Consider the following 27,782-nt stretch of genomic DNA (forward strand, 5'->3'; position numbering starts at 1 on the left):
TGTCCAAACACATCCTTCCTGGCACATGCCGAGACTCTTCTGAAGTTTCCTTTATGGTTCTTGCCAAACAAAATCAGATTAAAGGTAGACCTTGATTTACAACTGGAACAAAGTTATGGCAGACCCCTGCAAAAGGGAGCCCCAAAGTTACGGCCACTGCAGCATCCCTGTGGTCACTCGCCCTTGTTCTGCGGGTGACACAGTGTGGGGAGGAGGGCCTGGTGGGCTGGGAAGCAGGCCCAAGGCTTGTGGGAATCTCAAGGGGCAGATAGTGGAACATGGGGTGGGGAAGGCCTTGGAAGATTGGGGCCCCAAGACACTTTGTGCTGTGCTTAACGACCTGCACACATTCACTTAATGACCACATTGGGACAGTGGTGAAATCTAAACTTTGTTACTACCGGTTCTGTGGGTGTGGCTTGGTGGGGGGGTAATATGACTAGGTAGGCGTGGCCAATTTTTTTTTTTTTTTACTTTTAAAACCATTTTTTCTAGAATCTCTTCAGCAAAGAGGTTGTATACAAATGCTTTCAAAAGGCTCTGACGATCCCAGCTGAGTTGCCTGATAGGCAGAGGCTTTTTAAAAAAGCTTCTGCAGACCAGGCACCTGAGTTTGGATCATCAGAGGCATTTAAAAGAAAAATAGGGTTTTTTTCTTTTAAAAGCCTTTGACGATCCCAGCTGAGCCGCGCAATCATCAGTTTTTTTTTTTTACTTTTAAAAGCATTTTTTCTGCCAAAGAGGTTGTAGAAAAAATGCTTTTAAAAGTTAAAAAAAAAAGCCTCTGATGATTGTGCTGCTCAGCTGGGCATGGGGGGGGGCAGTTTCTGCTCTTGAGCTCATGTACCCCACTTCCTCTATGCCAGCCCAGCCGGGTTGTTGTTTTTTTTTGTCCTATTCCAACCTTTTTGCGGGTTCCCCATGTGGGAAAGGAGAAAGGAGTATTGTTTTTACAGAAATTGTAGCAGGACATACTAATCCTTGAAAACAAAACACTGTGCCTTAAATGTTGCTTGAGCTCAAACATTGCCCGTAGGGACAAAGGGGAGAGAGGCCACTGGCAGGCTCCGAACTGGTTTTAGCTGGAATCTCCTGGCAACTAGAGAAAAAAACCCCAGAAACTAGTGGTTGTTAGAGATAAATTGTAAATATGTGCTCATTTTAGGCGTCTCGGATAGATTGTGACAGCCCGAGGGTCCTCAGCCAGCGAGGCAAACGGGCGACGGAGAACATTTATTTATTTATTTATTATTTAAATTTGTATACCGCCCTTCTCCCGAAGGACTCAGGGCGGTGCACAGCCAAAATTAAAATACATACAATACAAAATTTAAAATAATTTAAAAGCAGAATTAAATCGAATTGGCTTCCCAAAACATTAAAACCCATTACCCTTAAAATAACCCATTAAAATTTTAAGCCAGCCCAGCTTGCTGACATAGGAAGGTCTTCAAAGCTCGACGGAAGGTCCGGGATTAGTCGTATTCCTGGGGGTAGCTTGTCCCAGAGGGCGGGTGCCCTCTGGCACATGAAGGAAAACCTTCGTGGGGACCTGCGCGCGCGTGGCGGGGCGCCCTCTTTGCAAAGAAGTGAAACAAGAATTGCCCTTGTTTTCTTGCAGGCGTTTTGGCTTGCGATCCTTTCAAAAACCAGGCAGCGGATCCCCCAGTACGCGCAATACTGAGCCGGGGAAAGGGCGATGGGCGCGGACACCGCGGGAAACGCGTCTCTCAGAGGGAAAGGGAGGGGCCGGCGGCACCCGGGTGGGCGGGGGGGAGGGAAGCCAGGGAAACGCGCCGGCTTCCCGAAAGCGATCACCCGCCGGAGGGGCAAAATTTCTCTCGCTCGCAGATCCCGCCCCTTCCGCTTCCTCTCGGCCCCGCCCCTCGCGCGCGCGTCTCTACGGAGCCTCGGCGGGATCTCCGCGGCCAAGATGGCGGCGCCGGCTGCTGCTATGACTCCCGGCGGCGGAGGCTTTTCTTTGGCCGGGACAGGCGGCGGCGGCGGCGGCGGCAGCAACGGGGCTGGCATGGAGGTGGACGCGGCGGGTAAAGGAGGGGCCGGGCTCCTGCGGGCGGCGGGGGGGGGGCTGCCGCGGCGACCCCCCCCCTTGACCGCGCTCCCTCTCCACCCCCGCAGCGGCTCCGGCGGTGATGGCCTCGGGCGTGACGGGCAGCGTGTCGGTGGCGCTGCACCCGCTGGTCATCCTCAACATCAGCGACCACTGGATCCGGATGCGCTCGCAGGAGGGCCGCCCCGTCCAAGGTGAGCGGGACTCATGGGGGGAGGGCGGGGAGAGGGAAACCGGGCGTGCGGAGCCCCCCTGACGCCCCCCCCCGCCCCCGCTTTCGCCAGTGATCGGGGCGCTGATCGGCTGCCAGGAGGGCCGCAACATCGAGGTGATGAACTCCTTCGAGCTGCTGTCCCACTCCGTGGAGGAGAATGTGGTGATCGACAAGGAGTACTACTACACCAAGGAGGAGCAGTGTGAGCCGGGCGGGCGGGCAAGGGAGGGGGGAAGCTGCCGGTGGCGTTGGAGGCCCATCTAAGCTGCCTTTCCCTCCCCCGCAGTTAAGCAAGTGTTCAAGGATCTGGAGTTCCTGGGCTGGTACACCACTGGCGGCCCCCCGGACCAGTCTGACATCCACGTCCACAAACAGGCGAGTCGGTATGAGGGAGGCTGCAGGGGGCGGGGGGACATGTCTTGGGAGAGGTGGCCCTCCATTGTCTGGCAGGAGTCTCACTCGTGCCGTTCTCTACCCAGGTTTGTGAGATCATTGAAAGCCCCCTGTTCCTCAAGCTGAACCCCATGACCAAGCACACGGATGTGAGTACTTATTCCTCTGTCCTGCCCATTGGAACCCTTCAGTGGCTGCCTCTCCGTGCTGAACCCAACAGTGAGCTGTGTGCACTCTCTCTTCCCTTAGCTGCCTGTCAGTGTCTTTGAGTCTGTGATTGACATCATCAATGGAGAGGTAATACTTGCTACAACTTCTACCGCCTGTCCCTTTTGGTGTTCCTGGCGCTCTGGAGTTCTGGGAAACCTCAGTTCACATGTTCTGTTCCATGAGCTGCTTTCAAGATGGGAGATCCCGAGGGCATTCTTGTGCAGCCCGACTGTACTGTAAGTCAGCTTTTGTGTCATTGTCCGGAAACCCTTCTCAATTCTCTTCTCTCTTTGTTTCAAGGCAACTATGTTATTTGCTGAGCTGACATATACCCTGGCCACAGAGGAGGCTGAGCGCATCGGAGTCGATCACGTGGCACGGATGACGGCAACAGGCAGCGGGGAAAACTCCACAGGTGAGGTAGGGCGCTGAAGCTTGGTGCGCGGGAATGAGCTTCCTGTAGCTGTTGCTGAATATGGATACAGTTTGGCTGGGAGGGGTGTAACTTACCACCAGTATTGTGGAGTGGATATGAACTGTCCTTTATTGCATTTAAACTCTTTGGACATTTCAGGCTTCCAGGCCTCTTGTTAGGAGCAGAGCTCTGACTTTTTCTCCTTGTTTCTCCTTGACAGTTGCTGAGCACCTCATCGCACAGCACAGTGCCATAAAGATGCTTCACAGCCGTGTCAAACTTATTTTGGAATATGTTAAAGCTTCCGAAGCAGGTGAGACAGAGCTGTAGAAATGCAACAGGCAAGCCTAACTGATGCCTCAGCTCTCACATGGGTAGTGCTGATCTCCCAATGCATTTCCTTCCCATGCAGGTGAGGTACCATTCAACCATGAGATTCTGCGAGAAGCTTATGCCCTTTGCCACTGCCTACCTGTGTTGAGCACTGACAAATTCAAGACAGATTTTTACGATGTGAGTTCTCAGGAGGGGAAGAGCTGTAGCTTGCAGCCGAATAAATGGAGAGGGAACTGTTGTACACATAGAAAAGCTGCCATGCTCAATGCAGGCACACATAGTACATTTTTTTTTAAATTTGATTTATATGCCGCCCTTCTCCGGAGACTCAGGGCGGCTTACAGTGCGTTAAGCAATAGCCTTCATACTTTTGTATATTTATACAAAGTCAGCTTATTGCCCCCACAAACTGGGTCCTCATTTAACCTACCTTAGAAAGGATGGAAGGCTGAGTCAACCTTGAGCCTTGGAGAGATTCGAACCAGCAGTAAATTGCAGGCAGCTGTGTTAATAACAGGGTGCTTTAAACCACTGTAGTACCAAGGCTCTTTCATGGGGCAGCCACCCAAATGAAACGGAGGGAGGCAGAAAGGATTCCCAAGTTTTCCTAAAGCAGATGCCACCACAATTTTCCACAGTGGTTTCAGGGCTGTGGGCAGCACAGGCCCTGATCTCTCCCCGCTTTCTGATGCCTATTTAATCCCCTGTCTAGCAATGCAACGATGTGGGCCTCATGACCTATCTGGGCACCATCACCAAAACCTGCAACACCATGAACCAGTTTGTGAACAAGTTCAACATCCTCTATGACCGCCAGAGCATTGGGCGCCGCATGCGAGGACTTTTCTTCTAAGATTTGGTGCTCCCTAATAAAGTGATTGTGCTGAATGAGATGTTATGCGTAGGAGTGCTCCAGAATCACAAGTGTTATTTCTTCCCATTAAAGGCTCATCCAGTCTAGTGTTCCCTCTGAATCACAAACGGGGATAGTTTTGAGCAGAATGCTCTGATTTGCGCTTTTTGTATCCCATTTACATGCCCAGTGCAGTTTAACAGCAAGGAAGAAACCAAATATACAAGAACCGGATGAGAGAGAACATATTCTGGAAGTGGTACTTGTTGGAGGGGGTGGGGGGAGAGAACTTTAGATAAGTCATCCACAAGCTGAGTAAGAGACCAATATGAAAGGGTTGTAAAGAAGGCAAACAAGTTTAGGTTGCATAAAATCTAGTGACTTCCAAATCGCAGGAAATTGTTATAGTCTGCTAGTTGGATGCACTCAATGGAATCTACGCAACTATCTGGTATGGTCTGATAACGTGTGCTGAGGCAGGGTTGACTTTGAACCCTTTCCAAATTTGATAATTTAATTGTATTTAACTTGAAAGTATATTCTCCAGAAAAAATTGGGGAAAGAACTCATCCAATTCTGTTGCAAAAAAAAAAAAATCTATAAAGGTCATATATAAAAAATATAAACTTGCATGGCTAGATTTGGTACCAAATCTTGTGGGTACCAGATGTACTTCTATAGCAATAGCACTTACACTTAGGTACCGCTTCATAGTGTTTTACAGCCCTCTCTAAGCAGCTTGAGTCAATATCTTGCCCCCCCCCCCGCACCCCAACAATCTGGGTCAAACTCTGGGCAGTCAGCAGAATTAGCCTGCAATACTGCATTCTAACCACTGTGCCACTAAGATCACTCCCTTGAGTCTACTATATAGGTGTCAAAACTCATGGCATATTGCCATCACGTGATGTTTCGCAATGTTTTCTCCTTCGCGGAGCTGGGGTGGGCGCCATGCATGTGATGCATCTGGCCAGCGGGCTGCCAGTTTGACACCCATGGTCTAGTATATTTGCACCGCAAAGCTGATGTGATGCACTATCAAGGCCCAGCAGTCTCTCTTGTAGCAATCCTAATCCTAGCAGGAATAGCCAACACTCCAGAGGCTTAAAATACAGGATCTTGACAGACTTGAACATGGGGCACTATCTAACAAAATGAAATTCAATGGTGAAAAAAGTAAGGTTCTACATTTAGGCAAGAAAAACAAAATGCAGTATGTGGCATCTTCCTCAATAGTAACTGAGAGGGATCTTGGGAGTCCTAATGGGCAATCACTTAAATATGAGCCAGCTGTGCTGCAGCTGGCAAAAAAGCCAACATAGTTCTAGGCTTTTTCTAGATAGAATCAAGATCATGTGAAGTGTCAATACCACTTTGTAATGCCTTGGTAAGGCCACACTTGGGATACTGCATCCAGATTTGGTCACTGATGTAAAAAAATGTTGAGACTCGAGAAAGAATGCAAAGAGCAACAAAGATAATTAGGGGACTGGAGGCTAAAACAAAGAAATCAAAGACTAGGTATGTCTAGTCTGATGAAAGGGGTGACATGTTCCATGGCTTAGGACCCGGGTACTTGCGGGACCGCCTACTACCACCAATAGCCTCCCACCGGCCGGTATGTTCCCATAGAGAGGGGCTCCTCCGGGTGCCGTCAGCCAAACAATGCCGACTGGCGGCCCCCAGGGGGAGAGCCTTCTCTGTGGGGGCACCTACTATCTGGAACGAGTCCCCCCACAGATATGGAGGATCCCGGATCTGCGCACCTTCCGCCGCGCTTTAAAGACCTTGCTATTTCACCAGGCCGGCCTGGCCTAATTTTCCCCCTCTTTTATAAAAGATTTTTAAAATTTTAAATATCTTTTAGTATTTTATATATTCAATTTTAAATTGGTTTTAAAAGTTTGGGGTTTTAAATTTGTCGGGGCCAAAATTATTTAATTTGATTTTATTCTATTTTTTAAATTTTGTATGTGTTTTTATTGTTTGGCTGTGCACCGCCCTGAGTCCTTCGGGAGTAGGGCGGTATAGAAATCTAATAAAATAATAAATAATAAATAATAATAAATGTTCAGTGTTTCAGTATTTGAGGGGTTGCCACAAAGAGGGAGTCAAGCTATTCTCCAAAGCACCGGAGGGCAGGACAAGAAGCAATGGGTGGAAACTAATCAAGGAGAGAAGCAACTTAGAACTAAGAAGAAATTTCCTGACAGAACAATTAATCAGTGGAACAACTTGCCTCCAGAGGTTGTGAATGCTCCAACACTGGAGGTTTTTAAGAAGAGATTGGATAACCATTTGTCTGAAGTGGTGTAGTTTCCTGCCTAAGCAGGGGCTTGGACTAGATCTCGAAGGTCCCCTCCAACTCTTATTCTAATTCTATTTCCCAACACCTTGGTGGTTGTTACTGGGCTAAGCAAACCTCACTTGGTGCACAATTTCTCAATGGGTCTGATTCAGCTGGGTCACCAGCTAACAGCTTTTGCTTTGCTCTTTGTTCTCCCTGCACCCCCAGCGTTTTTTTCCCAGGTTCCCGACATCAGACTTCACAGTACTTACATGGTGCAGTTATTGATTTAGCACTTGTCACAAACAGCTATCTAGACCACAAAAAAAAAAAAAAAAAAAGGTGCACCCCAAAATATAGTCGATTTATTGAAAACAATACAATATTCAATAAAGTGTTTATTGAGAAGAGCTTCAATATAAGAACCACAGCTGTCTCCGTCACTGATCAAATAAAAGTGAGGCGGGTTTTTTTCTGGTTCACCTGCCAGATGTTGAGTTCCTCGTATTCGCTGAGAGCAGCCTGGAACTGGACGGGGGTGAAGCCCTTGGACACGCAGTGCTGTTCAGCCTCCATCAGCTGGACAGAGTGAGCCCCTCCAGGAGGAACCAGTTCTCGGATGGCTGCAAAAATCAATTCGGAGGGACGTTGCATCCTGTAGGAGCGAAAGAAAAGGGTGCTGTTGAGTCCACCTTCACTCCAAGCAGCAGATGACCAGGAATTTTAGAGAGCAAAGCCCCCTCCTCACCGATTGGGTTGTCCCCTGTCTACCAACAGGGAATCTTTAGACATCTCCATCAGGCGCATGGCTTCGTTGACATCTTCCTTCTCAACCATGTCCACACGCCTCAGCCGGGCCTAAGCGAGGGAAGGAATTGGAACACTGTCGATCAGTCCAGTTTCACCAAGACGGCTCTGATGGTTCAAATAAATATCATTGTCCCACTAGGGCACTAGATGATTTCAACCCATCGCTAGGCGTTATTCCAACACAAGGTACAGCAGCCGAACATGCTAAGGCAAGAGCAGCTGTGGGTGGGGATGGGGGGGGGAGGTGGTTGGCTCCTTTGTATCTGGGGGTCTATTATCTTTAGTCTTGGGATGCCCCGCACCTGAAGCGGACAGCCCCTCTCCCCGCCCTTCCTTCTCCCCACGTTGCTCACCAGGGCGGTGGCCAGGCGGAGGATCCCCAGTAAAGTGCGGGCTGAGGTGTACGTGGTATCCTTGTTGGCACGGGCCTCCTTCCGCATCTCCACATAGGCTGCCGTGATATAATCAGCCAGGGCTTCGGGCACCGCAGGCTGCTTTCGCTTGCAGGTGGCGATGTATCGCCTGTGAAGGGGCCAAGGGGAACGAACCTGACCTGCCTGGGGAAATGCCAGGCAGGCAGTTCACCATTATGGCCCCCACCCCCAAAGTCATCTGACCACAAGAACTTCTGGAAAGCAAGACTTCCCCGCTCACCTCATTAGGCCCATGTCGAGCGGCTGGAATTGGCAAGGCGGCTGTCGGCTGTGTTGGTGTACGTAAGTGATGTGCTGGGCCAAACTGTGGGAGATACACCCCTTCTTAGCAAAGCAGAGGGATGGGGGGGGGAGAGACCCTCCCCCCCCAAGAGAGGGAAGGGTTACCAGAGCGGCTAGTAACTCCCTCCTTTCTCTCACCGTAGGTCGTTGTCCCGGTCAGGCCTATCCTGGATCAGCCAAAGTAAGTCGAAGCGAGAGAGCAGTGCTGCAGGCAGCTGGATATTCTGCTCCAAGCTGCGTTTGGGGTTATACCGTCCGTAGGCAGGGTTAGCAGCTGCCAAGATGGCACAGCGGGCATTCAGCGTGGTCAGGATGCCTGCCTTAGCGATTGAAAGGGTTTGCTGCTCCATCACTTCGTGGATAGCTGTGCGGTCCGATTCCAGCATCTTATCGAACTCATCGATGCAGCAGACACCCTGGTCGGCCAACACCAAGGCTCCACCTTCCAGGGTCAGCTCCCCCGTCAGTGGGTCACGTAGAACAGCAGCGGTCAGCCCCACCCCGGAGGACCCTCGGCCTGTGGTATATTGACCTGCGGGGATTGGGCAGGTTTCCACAACAGCCCCTCCCAGGAAGGGAATCCTCTCAATTCCTCCCTCTCCTGCAATGATGCTGAGCGAAGTTGCTTTCTTTTTAGCCACCGCCCCCACCCCTGGACTTCCAAAGAGTCCTGGCTGGCCACTCGAGGCCTCTGGATCCTAGATACAGCTGTGCACTTGATGATCCAGGTTCACTTTTCTCCAAAATTTCCCCGATCCCCAAGAGTAGCCCTTCCTCACTGACAGACGCTAAGCAGCTCCCAATCGCCATCTGTGACTAGCAGGCAGCCATCTAGGCCCTGCAGTCACCAGCTGATCAGCTCTGCCAATCCTGGCAATCAGCCAACAGATCCCCTCTCATTATAGACTCACTGCGTGGTGCTAGGCGGGTGATATAAGACAGCAGTTGAGACTTGGCGACGCCAGGATCTCCCATGAGGCAAATGTTGATGTTCCCTAGGTAAAGCACAGAGGGGCCAGGCTGTTGGACCCAAGCCCTGAAAGCCCATCACCCCCCCTCATCAACACTTTTTGGGAATGTTAACACTGATGGACAAAGCTAAAGGTCATCCAAGGGTGGGAAATACAGGAAAAGTGCCCGAGGGCAGTAAAGCACGATGGGCTTCCTAGTCACAGAACCTACCCCGGATCTTCATGCCCCTTGGATTCTGGTCCACGCCGCCCACCAGCAGCAGCAGCAGGGCCTTTTTCACATCCTCATGGCCATAGATCTCGGGGGCGATGGAACCTGCCAGCTTGTCGTAAAAATCCTCCTCTGTAAGAAGCAGAAGACCGTGTGTGGCGGGGCACATGACCATCGACACAAGGAGATGGGCAGCTTATTCCTCTTTCAGACGACAGGCCTTGCAAATAAGCTCAGCAGGTGCCAGAGCAATGAGGGCCTGACCTCCAGACTCCAGAGAAGGCAAACGCCCCAGGCGCTCATACAGCTCCTGGTCTTCAGGAGGGGCTGGAAGTCTTCAGGATGCGAGTAAGACTATTCCTAGCAGTGTGGTTCAAGGTCAATAGGCAGACCACAGGCCTGTCCTTTGAGCGACTTTTGATGTCTAGCTTTCACAGTGCAGGTAGTGCTCGATTTACAACCATTTGTTTAGGGATCGTTCAAAGTTACAGCACCACTGCAAAAAGTGATTTATGACAGTTTTCCACAGGAACGTTGCAGTATCCCCGTGGTTGCGTGATCCCCCTTTGCCACCTTCTGACCAGCAAAGTCAACTGGGAAGCCGGATTCATTTAACAACTGTTTTATTAACTTAATGACAGTGATTCACTTAGCAACAGTGGCAAGAAAGGTGGTAAACTCACTTAACAGCTGTGTCACTTAGCAACAGAAATTTTGGGCTCAATTGCGGTCATAAGCCAAGGACTACCTATATGGCCGAGCAGACAGAGTCCAGGAGACAAAATGTAGATATACTTCAACAGGTGATTCAATCAGGATCAAAAGCAGAAACAAGGTTCCCTCAGGTGCTCTGTGGTACAGCTAGATATTGGACTATGCTAGCCAAGTTGTTAAGGCTATGATCAGGGAGACCCGGGAAGCTCATTGTCAGCCACAGAAGCTAGTGGGGTGACTTTGGGCCGCTCAGGCTCTCTCAGCCCAACCAATCTCACAAGGTTAGTTGTTATTGCGGCAGAAAGTTGTATATGTGCGTACTGAAATGTGTTCTAATATGCAACTAACAAGCAAGTATAAAAAACATCATCCAATCACTATGCACGGTTTGAACTACAGAAGAAGTGAAAGCCAAACAACTTTTCTCTTAGGGAGAAAAAAAGTTTTTTTTTCTTTTTCTTCTCAGGGGGACGAAGACAAAAAGAAAACAACTGTACCTGTAATCTGCCGCAATTCTTCTTCAGTGAGTTCTGCTTCTCCCAACTCCTCCTGCTCACTCTTGCTCATGCAAATGATGTGGTGAGCCTCCAAGTATGTGTCAGAGAGAAGGCCCTGGGGCACAGAAAGTGACAGGCTCACAGGCTCAGCTCAGAAGTCTGGACCCCTCTCCTGCCACCTCCCCACCCCCACCCGAACTCCCACCTGCAAGAGCTGCCGGAAGCCAGTCTGCCGCACAGGGAGAAAGATGCCAGTGACACTAACATGGTCACCTGGCTGCACGAGACGCGTGTTTTCGCCTTGCACACTGACACTGATGGAGCGTGGCAAATTCCCCACTGGTACCTGGTCACTCTGTAAGCAATAAAGGCAACCTCACAAAAACAGTAAGGTCCCGATCCCCGAAAGGCTTAATCAGCATAAGGCTTTGCAACAGGTTGGTTCAGGGACACTCCCTTCTACTACATCAGGCACTAGCAGCTTTGATGCACGAACTGCAGCGAACACAGTGCAAAAATTGGCAACCAAATGAGACAAACGCTAGGAAGAACAACATCTCCCATCAATGTCAGTTTCCTATTCCATTGCTATGGCAATAAATGATAAGCAAACAAAGGAACAACCCAGAAAAACCACCCAACCAGTCTGTCTATCAAACCTCTCCAAACTCACATGCTCCTGTATTTTCAGCTCCTGATATCTGATGAACTTGGACCCTCTGCTCTGCAGGTAGAGGCGGCCACCAGCTCGATTGGTCTGGCACTCCCGGCTGGGGCACATCAGCAGAGGCATGAAGCTGGAGGACTGGATCTGGGGTGGGAAAGAGCAAAGTAGAGGAGAAGGGCCAGACAGAGGGAACCCCGGGGAACCCCCGAGGCAAAGGCCGGCCTCCCACTCACCGGCTGGTAGGTCTCGGCACCACACTGGTCGCAGCTGTAGGTGGCCACCACCATGCGAGGCTTCACTTCGGAGACTCGGGTGACGATGCCCCGGACCGTCACCAGCTTCCCGATGGCCTCCGCCTTCACTTCCCGGATCACCCGAGGCTTGGCGCTCGACGGCGCTTTGAAGTACAGCTCGCTGCCAGACCAAGCAGGCGACGGGGAGTCTCGCACCTCTTTCCCCCCCCCCCCACCCGCCCCGCCGGAGTCCAACGGAGGGGCGCCCTCCCCTCCCCCCGGGGCAAGCGGCCACTCACAATCGGCGCAGAAGCTCCGCCGGGAAGCGGTTCTGGGGGTCGCGGGGTTGCCCGGGCTCCTCCCGCGCCCGCCCCTCCATCAGCAGCCGGTGCTCCAGGTAGACGTCCAGCGCGTCCCGCGGCGCCACCTGCGGAAGGTTGGGGGGTGGGCGGTTAGCGGGGTGGGGGGGGGCATCGAGGCCGGAGCCCCCCCTCCTCCCCACGGACCCCCTCCCCCTCCCGACCTGGCGCCGGCGGAAGCGCGGCAGGAGCTCCCAGACGGCGTCGGCGAAGAGGCGCTCGTAGCGCTTGGCGTTCTCGCAGGCGGCGTCCAGCAGCGCCGGGTCCTCCTCGGCCACGTCGTCCAGCTCCACGTAGAGGGCCGCCTGCTCGCGGTGCGCCAGCCGCTCCTGCGGGGACCCAGCCCGTGAGAGAGGGAGGGAGGGAGGCCCCACGCCGGCCCCCACACACGCTCCCCCCCCCACGCCGGCCGCCCCGCCGCTCACCAGCTGCTCCCGGTAGGGGAAAGCCTTGCCCGGTCCCTGCCGCCGGAAGCCCTCCAGGAACGCCTGCGCCCTCTCTGCGGGGAAAAGGGAGAGCGGTCAGCCAAGCTGACGGAGGGAGGGTGGGTGGAGGGTGGCCGCCCCCGTCGCCCGCTCTCCGGCCGGCTTTTCTTCCCTCCCTCACCGCGCTCCTCCGCGTAATCCCGGCCTTTGCCCGCCATCGCGCCTCCCGCTTGATTTCCCGCCGCCTCAGAAATGGCGCCAAAGCGGCTGCCCCGCCCCCGAGCCCGCCCGGCCAGCCAGCCAATCGCCGCTCCCGACCTTCCAGGGTGCCCGGATGCGGGAAGAGGAGGGAGGGAAGGAGGGAGGGAGGGGCGCGCGCGCGCGCGCAGTGCCGAGGGGTCGTCCCGGGAAGATGTTGCGCCAGCTGTTCGTGCTGTCGTCCAAGGGCGACCGGCTCCTCTACAAGGACTGTATCCGACGGGGAGGGTGGGGGTCGCGGGGAGGGGGTGGCGGGGGGAGTGGGGCTGGGGCCGGCTGCACCGGGTGGCCCTTAACCGGCTCCCCGCAGTCCGCGGCGACGGGAGCGCCGACCTGGTGGAGACCTTCGCGCGGAGGATCGCGGCGCTGCCCGCCGACCAAGCGCCGGTCTTCATGGTACGTGGCAGGGCGGGAGGGGGGCCGTCCGCCATCCCCCCCCCGCGCCTCCCCGCTCACAGCCCCCGTCTCGCCACGCAGGAGGCCGGCCCGGGGCTCCATTTCGCCCACGTGCGCCACGCGGGGCTCTACTTCGTGGGTATCCTCCGGCCCGACGCCTCCCCCTTCGTGGTCGTGGAGTTCCTCAGCAGGTAGGGGGGCGGGCAGGAGGCGGGCGGACGGGGCGCGGGCGGAGGCTGAGCCCCTCTGCGGCCCTTGCAGGCTGGTGGCGCTCCTGCGGGACTACTGCGGCCGCCTGGACGAGAAGACCGTCGGCCTCAACTTCGCCCTCATCTCCGAAGTGCTGGACGAGCTGCTGGTGGGTCGCCGGGGGGGGGGGCGCTGCGTTGGCGCCCAGTGGCTGACCCTCCCCGCCGAAACTTTCCCTCCGCCCCATCTAGGATTACGGTTATATCCAGACAACCGCCCCGGACGTCCTGAAGAGCTTCATCCAGATGGACCCAGTGCTCAGCCAGCCCTTCAGCCTCTTTGACCTCAGCACGGTGGGCTTGGTGAGTGGGCGCTGGGGGTGGGGTTGCCTGGGAATCCAAGGAGGCTTCCCACTCAAACCAGTGGATTTTCCCTGGGAGGAAGCAAACCGTTTGGGGGTGCAAGTCCAGCTTTGGCTTTTGGCCGGTGTAACCTTGTTTTGTCTGGAGCATCCCTCCTCAGTTAATGCACACGCCTCCTCGGAGGTATGTGAAAAAAGAAAGCACGCCCTCTTTGAGTTCTATGGTTTTACATATCCAAGACATAGCAAAAATCACCTGGTCCTTCCTTAGCCGTTCTTAAAAGTAGGCAAATAGAACTTCAGATGAACAACGCATGACGTATTACACCATGTCATCTTTTACAAAAAAGAAAGCCAAAATGAAGAAGCCATGTGTGAAAAACTTACACCCATACGTCTTCCATAGGTATATTAAAGTGGCTAAGTAGCTGCTAATCAAGTGCTTTGATTGACTGATTATCAGCCAAGGTCACTTATCTCTATAAAAACCAAAGTTTTAGGAGTTTGCTGATCTCCAGCATTGAGGTCTGTTAACACAGTGCCAAAGATGAAAGACATCAGCAGCAGTGGTGAAATCTGAACCGGTTTGCTACCGGTTCGCTGGCTGTGCATGCGCACCACGCACCAAATGCGAGGTGCACATGCACATCAAAAGGAGGCATGTGGTAAGTAAAACAGCGCACGGGGGGGTGTGATCTGCTGGAGTATGCAATGTTTTTACTTTTAAAAGCATTGCTTTTAAAAGTAAAAAAAAAGCCTCTGATGATTGTGCTGCTGAGCTGTGTTCGTCAGAGGCTTTTTTTTTTTTAATCTTTTAAAAGTATTTTTTCTACAACCTCTTTGGCCAAAGAGGTTGTAGAAAAAATGCTTTTAAAAGTAAAAAAAAAGGCTCTGATGATTGCGTGGCTCAGCTGGGCATGGGGGGGGGGCAGGAATTTTTGCTACCGGTTCTCCGAACCACCCGCCGCCATCGCTACTGGATCAGGCGATCCGGTCCGAACCGGGAGCATTCCACCCCTGATCAGCAGTGATCTCAGAAAAGCAATTCTGACTGCCCATCAATCTGGGAAGGGTTATAAGGCCATTTCCAAACAATTTAAAGTTCATCATTTTACAGTGAGAAACATTATTCTCAAGTGGAAAACATTCAAGACAGTTACCAATCTTTCCTGGAGTGGATGTCCCAGCAAGTTCACCCCAAGGTCAGACCGTGCAATCAGAGAACTTGCAAAAAATCCAAAAGTTACTCTACAGGCTGCAATTAGCATGTTCGTGACAATATAATTAGAAGAAGACTGGACAAATATGGTTTGTTTGGAAGCATTGCCAGGAAAAAGCCTCTTTCTGGAAACAACATGGCAGCACAGCTTAGATTTGCAAAGTTTCATCACAAGACTTCTGGAACACTGTCTTTTCGACAGACAAGATCAAAGTGGAGATATTTGGCCATAATGCACAGTGCCACTTTTGGTGGAAACCGTATCAACACAAACATCTCATGCTGTCAAGCAGAGTGGCGGAGGGCTGCTGATTTGGTCTTGTTTTGCAGCCACAGGACCTGGGCACCTTGTAGTCATTAAGTAGTGTGGAGTCAAATGTCTGTCCAACAGCTAAAGCTTGGCTGACATTGGGTATTGCAAAAGGACAAAGATCCCTAGCACACCAGCAAATCTATAACAAAATGACTGAAAAAGAATCGAGATGTTGCAATGGCCCAGTCAAAGTCCAGACCCCAACCCGATTGAAATGTTGTGGCGGGACTTAGAGTTGTGTTTGAACAAATGCCCACAAACCTCAATGAACCGAAGCCATGTTGTAAAGGGGGGGGGGGCAAAATTCTCTCAGGCAATGTGGGAGATTGATAAAGTTATACAGAAAATGATTACTTTAAATTATTGCTAGTAAAAGTGGTTCTACAAACTATTGGATCATAAGGTGCATGTAGTTTTTCCACATATGGCTTCTGCATTTTGCCTTTTTTGTAAAATAAATAATGAGAGGGTGTAATATGTGTTCTTCATTTGAGGTTGTATTTACCTACTTTTAGATTGGTAGCTGTTTTGGCAACTCATAGATAGAAGAAAGGTGTGGCTGCTTCAGAACGCACCGGACTCTTAAGTTGCCTTCTCAGGTTTCCTGTTACAGGTAGTCTTCCACTTATAACCACAATTGAGCCCAAAATTTCTGTTGCCAAGTGAGACATTTATTAAGAGAATTCTGCCCCATTTTACAACTTTTCTTGCCACAGTGTTAAGTGAACCACTGTGGTTATTAAGTTAGTTACATGGTTGTTAAGTGACTCTAACTTTGCTTGTCAGAAGGTTGCAAAAGGTACGTGACCCCTGGGATTTGGCAGCCTTCATAAATGTGTCAGTTGCCAAGCCTCTGAATTTTGATCGTTTGACCGTGGGGATGGGGATGCTACAATGTTGTGGTCATAAGTCACTTTTCTCAGTGCACTTATAACTTTGACCAGTCATTAAATGAACTGTTGTACATCGAGGACTACCTGTAATTCTTTTTCTTTTTGCTGAGCATACAGTGTACGGTACGGTTTTTCCAGTTCATTTCATAGTAGCGTTTAAGGAAACATTTGTTTTTCATTCTATGATAACAATCCAGGGATGTCCCATCATAAATTCGATACGTTTGGCCCTATCAACTTTAGATATTATTTGTATACTGTCCCCCATTCTTAATATTTCTTCTGTCTCATGACCACATATTTCTGTTGTTTTATACGGTTGCAGTTTGGGGCAGATACACAACAGAGCAGAGTGGCACCTAGTTGTGCAGCTGCTCGTCCAATCCTGTCGCTTCGGGGAGAGCAGGTAAGACCTACTCCACCTTTGATCTTCCAGTTCCCAGTCTGTGGTCAGCCCCCTGAAGCCTCCAAAGAGGTTGACTGAAGGAGGCCCTGGCCAATCTGCGTGATGGGTTAGGGTGGAAGAGGACAAGTTGAACACAAGTCTCCAAAGGCCCACAAAAAGGGTGGAAAGGGGTTACATGAATGTATTTATTTTAAAACTAATTTGGAGGCATCTTTGCCTCATCTCGGATGTCCCAACAATGCCGAATGTGGCCCTTGCCCTATAAACGCTTCACAGAATCAGAAGTTCTTCAGAAAAGGATGACTTCATCCTGCTCCATCATCAGATCTCGATGAGAGATTGTGATCTATGCAATCGGTTTAGAGTCCATTGTCCAAAATCATCTGACCCAAGGTCCCAGAAATTGATTTACCCACTCCGTTGCGCATCCTTGAGCAGTAATTTTGGTGATGGCCACGTCATTGTTTGCCTCATGTGGACAGAGCAACGAGTCCCCTGGAAATGGTGGCGGTGGCAGTCTGGCCTTGAGTTCCTAAACGCAAGAGGGCTGCTGCCATGCTTGGAGAATTATCAGGACAGTGCCTTTCTCTGCTCCCAGGTTTCACAGCCTGAAGTTTTCCTGGATGTAGTGGAACGACTCACGGTCATCATTGCTGCCAATGTGAGTCAGAAAGTGCTGGAGAGTACCTGGTTTCCTTTAAAATTCGAGATCCTATTCAGGACAGAGAGGTTGAGACGCTCATCTTTTCCTTTTCTAGGGCACTCCCATGAAAACTGACATCCAAGGAGAAATACGGCTCAAGAGCTTCTTTCCCGGTTGCTCCGGTGGGTGGAGGCCGCTCATATGTATGTGCTGCCTTCTGGAGGCCCAGCGCAAAACAGGGAAATCATAGTTGCTTTGGGTCCCGTGTGGTGTATCAGTAAGTGCAGAAGGAAGCACTGGAATCCACGGTATTGGCAGCAGGTTCAGAATTTGTGGATCAGATATTGAAGAGGGCGTACACAAGGAAGACGCCAGGATAATTACATTTGGAATTTATTAATGAAAATCCAGTACTTTCAATAATGGAATTGAGAAATGAGAGAAATTGGGCTTAGAGCAGGGAGTTTGTTACCTCGCAGCTTGTGAGGATAAATAGAAAAAACCTCAGCTTGTCTATACAGCTAATCCCTCCTAGATATTGCTTTTAAAAGGGGGAGTGGGAATCGCCAGATGCAGGCACAGAGACCTAGATCCCCTTTCTAATCTTTGGGGGCATTCTTGAGAAAGATGGAGAGCAACACAGGTGGCCAGAACACAGCCCCCCCCCACTCCCCCCCACGTTGCCCAGATTAGAGCCTTGCACAGGTCTCTAGAGATGCCACCTGGCAAGGAGGGGCTCAGAGTAAAGCCTGGGACTAGGAGGGAGCCCGAAGAGTGGCAGAGTTCATTGGGCTGTGATTTCCCTTTGCAGAGATGCGGATTGGCCTGCCAGAGGAGTTCTGTGTGGGCAAGACAGAGCTTCGAGGTGTGTACCCCCTTTGTTGTGACCAGATTGCAGTGGCACAAGTTATTCCCTCATCAGCATCAGGATGAATGTTAACCCCGAAGGGTGCTGGCTACGTTAGGTGAAACTAACCTTCCCAAAGTGGTGGCGGCAGCACCTCCATGAGATGAAACCTTGCAATGGGCTGCAAAAGGAGGCTCTCCTCCTGGGAGCTGCTGCCCATTCTCCCTTGCTCTCGCTTGCAGCTGTGGTGGCGGTATTGCTCACCTCCTGACCCACCCTCCAGCCAGTCAGGCTACCTGCTGCTCTCCAGGTGGGGCATCCAGTCATAACACTGCTGCTGCTGCTGCTCCTCAGGAGCCTCCCCCAGCTGACTGGATGGCTGGCTGATCGGCCACCTTACCCAAAGGGGCCTTGCAGCCACCTCGATTGCTCTTTCGTCCCCAGGTTATGGCACGGCTGTCCGCGTGGATGAGTGTTCCTTCCACAGTTCTGTTAAACTGGACGAATTTGAGAGCAGCCGCATCCTCCGTGTCAGCCCCAGCCAAGGAGAGGTAATTGGGCTGTTAGTCTGAGCTCCGAGCTCGGCCATTTGGTTGCAAACGTGTGCTTTGAATTGTACTCCTCTATCAGAGCACTGGTCCTTAAATACCTTTTTATGTGATGTAAATTAGTGTGAATGTTATTTGTTCTGCTACTTCTTGTTTTGTTTTGTTTTTGTTTGTTTTATTAAATTTATATATCGCCCTATTCCCGAAGGACTCAGGGCGGTGAACAGACACAGAATAAAATACATAAATACAAAAGTTAGAAACATAATTAAAACCAAATTAAATAATTTAGCCCAAGACAATTAAAAATCCCAATAATTTAAAACAAATTAAAATTCCAATTTAAAAGAAAGGGGAGAAAATTAGGCCAGGCCGGCTTGCTGGAATAGGAGGGTCTTAAGAGCATGGCGGAAAGTGCGCAGATCCGGGATCCTCCGTATCTCCGGGGGGAGCTCATTCCAGATAATGGGTGCCCCCACAGAGAAGGCCCTCCCCCTGGGGGCCGCCATTCGACACTGCTTGTCTGACGGCACCCAGAGGAGCCCCTCTCTATGAGAGCGTACCGGCCGGTGGGAGGCTGTTTGTGGTAGTAGGCGGTCCCGTAAATAACCAGGTCCTAAGCCATGGAGCGCTCTAAAGGTGGTAACCAAAACCTTGAAGCGCACCCGGAAGACCACCGGGAGCCAGTGCAGCTCGCGCAGGAGAGGTGTCACACAGGAGTGCCATGTTGCTCCCTTAACCACCCACACAACCGCACTGTGCGCCAGTTGGAGCCTCCGGGTGCTCCTCAAGGGGAGCCCCATGTGGAGAGCGTTACAATAGTCCAGGCGGGAGGTGACGAGGGCATGAGTGACTGTGTGTAGGGAGTTCCGATCCAGAAAGGGACGCAACTGGCGAATCAGGCGAACCTGATGAAAAATCCTCCCGGTCACGGCCGTCAAGTGCTCTTCTAAAGAGTCATGGTCTGACTTTGGACTGTTTGTTTGGTTGGCTGGCTGTTACTGTGGCATGGTCTTCGCTTTTAAGGTACTGTCTGTGTGATGTAAATTAAGTGTTGTACTTATATTAAAATACATTTCAAAGGGAGATAAAGGCAGGGTAGAGTCTGCATGTGGCTAGGTGAAGATATCTACCTACTGGGCGTTTTGTTGGGTTGTGTCTCATGGGCCAACTCCAGATGGGGACACCCATACCCTTCCAGGTGTTCCTCATCCTTAGCCTTGCTAGCTGGAGCACCTGGCAGTTGTTCAGCTGTTTGTAGAGTTTTACAACCCAGCATTAATCTTCATTGGAACCCTGTAACAGTTCAGCCAATCATCCACTAGTCACCCATCCTGACTGTTTTGGCGTTTGGGAGGTAAGCCGAGACTTGAGTTCCAGTCCTCTGCTTGTGTATTGTCTTGTGGTGCCTAAAAAATTTGATCTGGAAAACAAAAACCAACAAGTGGTTTCAAGAAATTTATCACATTTTTGAACCACCCATCTCCCTCAGAGAGGGACTCCAGGTTGTGTACAATGCTAAAATATAAAAGTATATAAAAATTAAAAATTTAGAAGGAAGCAAGGATGATTAAAATTAATTGAAAGGGCTAAGGAAGTGCTCTTGGGAAAGGAATATTATTATTCTCAGGCCACTGTTGAGATAAGTATAGGAGATCAAGGATGGCCTGTTAGCAAGGGGCCTGCCCCATGGACTGGCTGTGAGGCAAAAGCAACCAGAACCACCCATGAAGAGCTTGCTTAACCATGTCACAAGAATCTTGTCACAGTGGCCACATTCCCCTGGGGATGCCAAGATATCTATCTAGATCCGTTCCAGTCGGGCTTCAGGCCTGGGTACAGCACGGAAACGGCATTGGTCGCGTTGGTTGATGATCTCTGGAGGGCTCGGGACAGGAGTTGTTCCTCTGTCCTGGTCCTGTTAGACCTCTCAGCGGCTTTTGATACCATCGACCATGGTATCATGCTGCACCGGTTGGAAGGGTTGGGGGTGGGAGGCACCGTTTTACGGTGGTTCTCCTCCTTTCTCTCTGACCGGTCGCAGTCTGTGTTGACAGGGGGGCAGAGATCGACCTCGAGGCCCCTTATATGTGGGGTGCCGCAGGGATCGGTTCTCTCGCCCCTTCTGTTCAACATTTATGTAAAGCCGCTGGGCGAGATCATCCGTGGTTTCGGGGTGAAGTACCATCTGTACGCTGACGACACCCAGCTGTACATCTCCACCCCGGACCACCCCAACGATGCCCTTGAAGTGATATCCCAGTGCCTGGAGGCCGTACGGATCTGGATGGGGAGAAACGGGCTCAGGCTCAGGCTCAACCCATCCAAGACCGAGTGGCTGTGGTTTCCGACATCCCGATATAGTCAGCTGGCGCCATCGCTGGCTATTGGGGGCGAATCATTGGCCCCCACGGAAAGGGCTCGTAACTTGGGCGTCCTCCTGGACTCACGGCTGTCTTTAGAAGAGCACTTGACGGCCGTGACCGGGAGGATTTTTCATCAGGTTCGCCTGATTCGCCAGTTGCGTCCCTTTCTAGATCGGGACTCGTTACGCACAGTCACTCATGCCCTCGTCACCTCTCGTCTGGACTATTGTAATGCTCTCTACATGGGGCTCCCCTTGAGGTGCACCCGGAGGCTCCAACTGGCGCAGAGTGTGGCCGCGCGGGTGGTTATGGGAGCAACGTGGAGCTCCCATGTAACACCTCCTGCGCGAGCTGCACTGGCTCCCGGTGGTCTTCCAGGTGCGCTTCAAGATTCTGGTTACCACCTTTAAAGCGCTCCATGGCTTAGGACCTGGTTACTTACGGGACCGCCTACTACCATCAACAGCCTCCCACCGACCAGTACGCTCCCACAGAGAGGGGCTCCTCCAGGTGCCGTCGGCCAAACAATGTCGGCTGTCGGCCCCTAGGGGGAGAGCCTTCTCTGTGGGGGCACCGACGATCTGGAATGAGCTCCCCCCAGAGATACGGAGGATTCCGGATCTGCGCACCTTCCGCCGCGAGCTGAAGACGCTTTTATTTCATCAAGCTGGCCTCGCCTAAATCTTCTCCCTTTTAAATGTAAATTTTAAATTTTTAATATATTTTAAAATATGGGTATTTTAAATTATGGGTATTAATTCAGCCAAATTTATTTAATTCATTTTATTCTATTTTAAATTTTGTATATCTATGTGTTTTATTTCATGGCTGTGCACCGCCCTGAGTTCTTCGGGAGTAGGGCGGTATAGAAATTCAATAAAATAAATAAATAAAATAAATATGGCACTATGGATTCTGGGGGAGATCCAGTCTGAGCCACTTGCTGCAGTCCCAAAGGTGCTTTTCAAAAGGCAACTGGACTTGTAAAGGAGAATATTTGTAGCTCAGAGTTGAAATGAGAGATCCTTGGTGTTCCCTGTGCTTGGTGGTTTTCTTGCAGGTGTTTCATTACCCAAACTAGGTAACACCAAACAGCCAAGCACAGAGAGCACTGAAGACACACACACACACAGACAACTGGACTGGGTTTTCCTTGAAGATGTTTCACTTCTCATCCAAGAAGCTTTTTCAGTTCTGACCGACTGGTGGAGAATGGAAGGATTTATATTTCTTGCAGCCACCTGGTCATTAGGACGGTCCTTAGCCTTCTGAGAGTTGTTGAGGCCACTTGGGGATTTATGGGCACCCTCAGGTCACCTGAACCAAAGCGCCAATGGGCTTGGAACCTTCTTGGGGCTTCTGAAAGGACTTGTGTTGTACACAGGCGATATAGGGATGGTCGTATCCCTCCCCCTCTGTTGAGAGGGCTGTTCAATCTTAACATAGATGGCCTCTTTGACCCTCTTTTGTGTTTGATGACCTGCAAAGAATATAAATCCTTCTATTCCCCACCATTCAGTCAGAACTGAAGAAGCTTCTTGGATGAGAAGCAAAACGTTTTCAAGGGAAAACCAAGGAAGTCCAGTTGCCTTTTGAAAAGCACCTTTGGGACAGCCATGACTTGGGTGACAGAGACTTGCCCAGTGCAACGCCTCTAAACTCAGGCCCCTCTTGAACTCCTCCCCTCCACCTCCCCACATGGGCCAGTCTATCTGGAGACCCCACCACAGGTTTGAAGGCGAACATAACTGACATAAACCATTTAGAGTCCAACTTTCTATACTGGAGTAGGGAAAACTCAGATCAGTCTCCTTGTACTGGAGAGCCTTCTTGCTTGCTGGCCTTTAATTTGAAATAATGCCTGTAGCACAGGTCACCATCTGCATCAGTCTGGTGAAAGATTTGTTCTCCTGAGTGTGTGGTGAAATGCAACAGACAGAAAGGGTTCCTATATTGTAAGGTGAGCCTTGGAGAAATGGAACATTTTGAAGTTGGAAGGGCTGGTCTTTACACTCCTCAGAGTATAGGATGGGTGTCGGCAACCCACAGCTCCAGAGCCGCATGTGGCTCTTTGACCCCTCTCCTGCAGCTCCCTGCCAACCCCATCACGCGACCTGCTCTCCACTCTGAGAAGGTGCGAACCTCCCTGCAGAGCCATGCGGCTGAAGCACCCCTAGCGTTTTCTCCACACTGCCCGCAACAGTTTTTTTGCGATTCCGCATCCTTTGCGGGCAGCTCAGTGCCAGCTGCGGTCCCCTTCGTGTCGGCTCAGGAAGGATGGGAACAGGGAGGAGCAGCCGCCACCGCCAGATGCAGGGAGGGAAGAGCGGGATATCCTCCTGGGCTGGGATCACGGCAGCGGTGGCGACTCCTCCCGCTGCCACTACTGCGTGCTTGTGTGTAGCCGGCCGTGCTGCGCAGGAGAGCTGGAGGTCTTCCCTCCCTGCATCCGACAGAGAGAGCAAAGGGGAGAAAAAGAGAAAATGGAGGAAATGAGAGAGGAAAGAAACAAATGAGAGAGAAATGAGACAGCTGGAGGGAAAGAATGAGAGAGAGGTAAAAGGAAAACAAATGAGAGAAGGGGGAGAAAGAAAGGGAGAGATGAGACCCATTTCCCACAGAAAACACCTGGAGCCACAAAACCTGGGTAGGCATGGCTAGGGGGTCATGTGACTGGGAGTGATGAATTGGCCACGCCCACCTAGGTTTTGTGGCTCCAGGTGTTTTCTGTGGGAAGCAGGTCCAAATGGCTCTTTGAGTGTTTAAGGTTACAGACCCCTGGTATAGGAAAACCAACGAAATCTCTATAGACAAAGACTGTCTCACTCCTGTATGGATCATCTCCTCTTATATAAGGAACAAAAGATAAGTCACCTACTACTTATATTTTGTTTGAATATAAGTAGCTAGCTCATCTAGTTTTTTTCTGGCCCTAATTTCTAGAAGGTAGTTCTTGACCCTGCACATGGCTTCTCTCTATACACCGACCTCCCCTGCCTTTTTCCCTAGACTGCGTGTCCCAGGCTCCTTCAGACGGCCTCCAAGTCCTTAGGTTTGTCTTCCTATGAGCTGTCCTATGAGCTGTCTCCCACCTGGCAATAGGCTTTTGGAAATCGGGTGCTCAGAATCATACATACTATGTAGTTAGCTCTCTGTATCCACGGGGGTTGTGTCAATGTCTCCTGCAAAAATGTGAAATCCACAAAAATCTGTCCTATTGTCCAACTGGGCCCAGAGGTTTTCTGTGCTTCTGAGGTCCCTTGGCCATCCTGCTGGGATGAGACTGCAAGACTGAACACAAGCGCTCTACCGTTGGAACAGCAGCAAAAATTTTAATATCATTTTTGCAACCACCCCCATGAAACATAAATCCACAAATGTTAAGACCAGCTTGTATTCCGTCATGTAGAAATTTGGGTTTCACGGGTATCTTTATAGAGTCTTTCCATGCAATCCAGGGCTGCATTAACCCTTCTGGCAGGCGTCTCCCATTAACTTGTTAATTTGTATTCTGTGTTTCTCAAGATTTACTAGTTGTAGTTTTAGTGTTGAAATACCATGAGCTGGACAGCTGGTAAAATTCAATTAATAGCCATGCTTGTTCCAAAACTGCTTTTTCAAGAGGCAACTGGACTTTCTGGTTTTTCTTTGAAGATGTTTCACTTCTCATTCAAGAAGCTTCTTGGATGAGAAGTGAAACGTCTTCAGAGAAAAACCAGAAAGTCTAGTTGCCTCTTGGAAAAGCACCTTTGGGACAACCATGACCTGGATGACTGAGAATCCCCAGAGAATAGTCCTGCTTTTTCATTCCTTGGGATCTGTTTAAATTACCTTAGGTGGATTTATCCTTAAAATCTGCTCAGAAAGCCTCATCTGCAAAATTATTTTTGAGCAGTTGACTCTGATGCAATACCAGCTAGCTGATGACATCCCCGCAGCCCTGCCCTTCCACCTGTTTCCCACCATTAAGCACAGCTCCTGTGGCCGGTGAGTGGCAGCATGCTCTCGTCTGCATGGCTTTGTTTCAAAATGCCACACCGGTGTGGGCTCATCACACATACCCATCTTTTTTTCCTTGGCAGGGTGCAAATTTATCTCAAGCTTCGCTGTGACTTATTTCCCAAAAGGTGAGAAGCCCTTTATTGTCTTCTGAGTGGGGAGCAGACTTAAGCCTCTTTCCCTCAGCTTAACCTTCTAATTTTTTATAGCCATGCTGTCAACCTTCACATCCATCTGCCTGTGCCCAAAACTACGCTGAGGTGAGTTAGCCATTGGCCTGCCGTTCTGCAAGGGGGAGGGGAGAGGGGGCGTCTCGCTGCTGCCCGGCCCAGGGACTCTGCTGCATCTTCTGGTCTTCCTTTACAGCTTTTCTCAGGAGTTGAGCAGTCCTGAACAGACAGCCATCTTGCAGCCTACCACCAAGTCTATTGAGTGGATTGTCCCCCGAATGCAAGGTGGTTCCCAGCTTTCTGCCATGTTTAAGGTAAAGAGCAGTCGGGTTTCCGCAACACAAGCCTGTCCCATGGAGGAAGGAGGTGCCATGCAGCCACGATTTTGAGGCTTCCTTGGTGGGAAAATGAGGGCTGGGCACCCCCTCCTTGCCCTGAGACCATCCAATCTCTCCTTCGGCAGCTGGAGGTTCCAGGGCTCACCCAGGCAGGACTACGTGAGCTCGGCCCCGTCAACCTGTCTTTTGAGATGCCAGCCCACACCTGCTCTGGGCTGCAGATCCGCTTCCTGCGCTTCACAGGGCCAGAGCCTACTCTTCCTCACCGGTGGGTGAGGTATGTGACTCACAGCGAGTCCTATGTGATCCGACTCAATGCAGGATAGGCTGCCTCCTTGTTATTCCAAATTAAACAGCTTTATTTTTTAACTAGCAAGTATAAACAGTCAAAGCCACGAAACCAGGGAGCATCCTGTGTGACCCTCATTAAACAGTGCAAACCAAGGAAGAAAGCAAATTTTATACAGCAGGAGCAAAACGAGGCACAGATGATGGTGATGATACTTGGCAGGGAATCTGTACAGCCCTCCTCTCCACGACCCCCCACCCCCGTAAGGGAGACCTCTGCAAAAGAAGAGCTTCAGGAAACCTGCAGGGAAAGAGGGAGACCAATAAGAGCCTTTCTCTGCCACTAAATTCGACGCTCTTGAGGAGGCTTCAGGAATGCTCTGGGCGGCAGCACCCAAATTCCCCCTTAACCACCAGTGCGGAAAGCAGCCTCTCCACCACACAAGGTGCCGGCCTTTTACTGCAAACAGATAAGAATCGCCTTGACCTAGCAAAGTTACTCTTGGAAAAGGATCCCATCACCCACTTTTCAGAGAGATTTATGCAGTCACCCACACTGGTGGCCATCACAATATCCTGCAGGCAATGAGTTCCACAGGTTAATTATGACGCATTTGAAGGAATGCTGCTTTTTTTGCCAGTTTTAAAATCCTTTCCCCACAGCTGCTCTGCATGTTGCTTATGCATCTTCAAGCTGCTTTTTCACTCAAGTCAAAGGAGTCCTAAGCCTATTGCAACATTTTTCCATGGAAAAACCAAACCGGTTACCTCCCTCTCCTGGCTGTTCTCTGGCTCTTCGATTAGGTGCAGCCTGCGAAGACAAAAAACCAAGGCAGGCTTTCAGACCAGGCCTCCAATGGCCAGGTAGGACCTGGCCCTCCCAGCCCAAATTTTGCTCTTCTCGGTGGCTATTCTGTACTTGCCAGTGGTTGCCCCAACCACTGAGTGGTTTGGCAGCACAAAAAGCACAGTGGGCTTTGGGTGCTGCAGCCTCTGTAGCCAGGCACTTTGCCACACAAGCGTGCTGCTCTTGAGCTCTCTGCCCTTTTCTCTCGGGGCCACAGGCCCAACCTGTGGCCGGGAACCTTCCTCTTTTCTTTTGGGGGGGGCGGGGAAGGGAAGGGCTAGGACTGTGCAGGCAATCCCTCTGAGGGCACAATTATCCTCCCTTGTTTTGGGGTGCGTAGTTGTTTTTTTAAAAAAGTGGGGTCTGCTGGGAAAAAAGCCATCCCTAGAGCCTCAGAGAGATCAGTGTCACTTCCTAAGTGTGAATGGGAAAGGGGGAGGTGAGGGGGGTTGAAAGTGCAGTCATGCACATGCCCTCTTTTATCTAATGAGCCAGAGGGAGCAGCTACAGTTCCCAGTTCTGAATGCCCTTTTGGCAAACCCGCCACCTACTTTCATCAAGAGCCCACACAGAAAACTCGGCCAAGTAGCTCTGAACATTTTCAGCGTTTTAAAATGTTCCCTGAAGCCAAAAGGCATCAAGTCAAGCAGATATTCCTTTCTTTTGAAAAGTATGATTACCATTTGGGGGGGGGGGGGGCGGAGGAATGCGCTCTCAATGGGTTCACCTACAAACTGCTTCTTCTACAAAATACTCTCTTCTATTGGTACAAACTGCTCCTCTGCTCAGGGCTGTCCCCATGCTGGCTGTTATCTTGTGGTCAATCTACAAGTTCCATGCACAAGTTAAAGGGGAGGGGTGACTAGCTAAGCCAGACTCCCCCCCTCCCAGCACTGGCTGGTACTGGCCACGGAGAAGGGAGAAAAGCCTCCCAATCCCCGCACCTGGGCCAGCAAGATAGTCATGCTCGGGGACATGGAAATAAACCAGGATGAACACCCCAAGCCCACTAGAGGTCATCCATGAGATTCACCTCGGTTCTGCCTCTCAGCCTCAAAGGGTCCAGATAATCCACCTCATCATCCATGGTCCTCTGCAGCTGGGACCCCAAAACCACCTCAACAACGGGTGGAAAATCATGGCACCTCTCCGACCTCTCAGCAGCAGTTTTTTCTTTTTAATAAATTTACAGACATTTCTAAAATTCTGTTTCCCCTTTGTCATTATGGGGTACTGAGTGCAGATTAATGGGGGGGGGCAGAATTTCAACAACTGTAGAATCGGGCTGCTGCAGCATAATGACATTGGCAAAAGGAAAG

At 50.9% G+C, this 27,782-nt stretch overlaps 4 protein-coding genes across 13 annotated transcripts in view; 2 read left to right on the plus strand and 2 right to left on the minus strand.

Annotated features, from left to right (window-relative positions):
* The first annotated feature begins 1,855 nt into the window (after positions 1-1,855).
* Positions 1,856-4,532, plus strand: COPS6 (COP9 signalosome subunit 6). The gene is made up of 10 exons (XM_034424125.3): positions 1,856-2,048; positions 2,140-2,265; positions 2,356-2,487; positions 2,572-2,660; positions 2,765-2,827; positions 2,928-2,975; positions 3,189-3,303; positions 3,524-3,616; positions 3,716-3,816; positions 4,352-4,532. The coding sequence occupies exons 1-10, from the start codon at positions 1,934-1,936 to the stop codon at positions 4,490-4,492; spliced, it is 1,023 nt and encodes a 340-aa protein (XP_034280016.1). The 5' UTR covers positions 1,856-1,933; the 3' UTR covers positions 4,493-4,532.
* A 2,627-nt stretch (positions 4,533-7,159) lies between these two features.
* MCM7 (minichromosome maintenance complex component 7) lies at positions 7,160-12,699 on the minus strand. Of its 2 annotated transcripts, none has more exons than XR_015732934.1 (15): positions 12,564-12,682; positions 12,383-12,456; positions 12,122-12,286; positions 11,898-12,025; positions 11,599-11,779; positions 11,372-11,509; positions 10,904-11,053; positions 10,699-10,813; positions 9,488-9,619; positions 9,217-9,300; positions 8,444-8,837; positions 8,244-8,327; positions 7,943-8,146; positions 7,528-7,637; positions 7,160-7,434 (listed from the first exon to the last, which is right to left on the minus strand). XR_015732934.1 is itself a non-coding variant. In XM_034424131.3 (15 exons), the coding sequence occupies exons 1-15, from the start codon at positions 12,598-12,600 to the stop codon at positions 7,227-7,229; spliced, it is 2,169 nt and encodes a 722-aa protein (XP_034280022.1). In that variant the 5' UTR covers positions 12,601-12,699; the 3' UTR covers positions 7,160-7,226. The 2 variants fall into 2 exon arrangements, 1 of the variants encoding a protein (XP_034280022.1); XM_034424131.3 differs by having other exon boundaries at positions 7,943-8,111; positions 12,564-12,699.
* Positions 12,284-27,667, plus strand: AP4M1 (adaptor related protein complex 4 subunit mu 1). Of its 3 annotated transcripts, XM_087888882.1 has the most exons (15): positions 12,284-12,852; positions 12,951-13,036; positions 13,118-13,227; positions 13,298-13,394; positions 13,477-13,587; positions 16,337-16,417; positions 17,016-17,078; positions 17,176-17,242; positions 17,872-17,925; positions 18,352-18,458; positions 24,717-24,808; positions 24,904-24,948; positions 25,030-25,080; positions 25,187-25,304; positions 25,454-27,667. In XM_087888882.1, exons 1-15 carry the CDS (start codon positions 12,717-12,719, stop codon positions 25,652-25,654), a joined length of 1,419 nt encoding a protein of 472 aa, XP_087745008.1. In that variant the 5' UTR covers positions 12,284-12,716; the 3' UTR covers positions 25,655-27,667. The 3 variants fall into 3 exon arrangements, with proteins under 3 accessions (XP_087745008.1, XP_034280023.2, XP_034280024.2); XM_034424132.3 differs by lacking the exon at positions 13,298-13,394; XM_034424133.2 differs by lacking the exons at positions 13,118-13,227; positions 13,298-13,394 and having other exon boundaries at positions 12,712-12,852.
* Positions 19,677-27,782, minus strand: part of STAG3 (STAG3 cohesin complex component) — a 74,530-nt gene continuing 66,424 nt past the window's right edge. For 5 of the 7 annotated variants that reach the window (XM_087888875.1, XM_087888877.1, XM_087888876.1 and 2 more), the window contains 2 exons: positions 26,385-26,427; positions 25,667-25,917 (listed from right to left, as the gene is read on the minus strand). In XM_087888875.1, coding sequence (XP_087745001.1) covers positions 25,909-25,917; positions 26,385-26,427 — 52 coding nt within the window. In that variant the 3' untranslated portion in view covers positions 25,667-25,908. Of the gene's footprint in view, positions 19,879-25,666; positions 25,918-26,384; positions 26,428-27,782 lie in introns of those variants that run through there. The other 2 variants (XM_087888874.1, XM_087888878.1) reach the window with 2 other exon arrangements.

The sequence above is a fragment of the Pantherophis guttatus genome, chromosome 3, assembly GCF_059756535.1.
Source record: "Pantherophis guttatus breed Tessera chromosome 3, ASM5975653v1, whole genome shotgun sequence".
Classification (NCBI taxonomy): Eukaryota; Metazoa; Chordata; class Lepidosauria; order Squamata; family Colubridae; genus Pantherophis; species Pantherophis guttatus.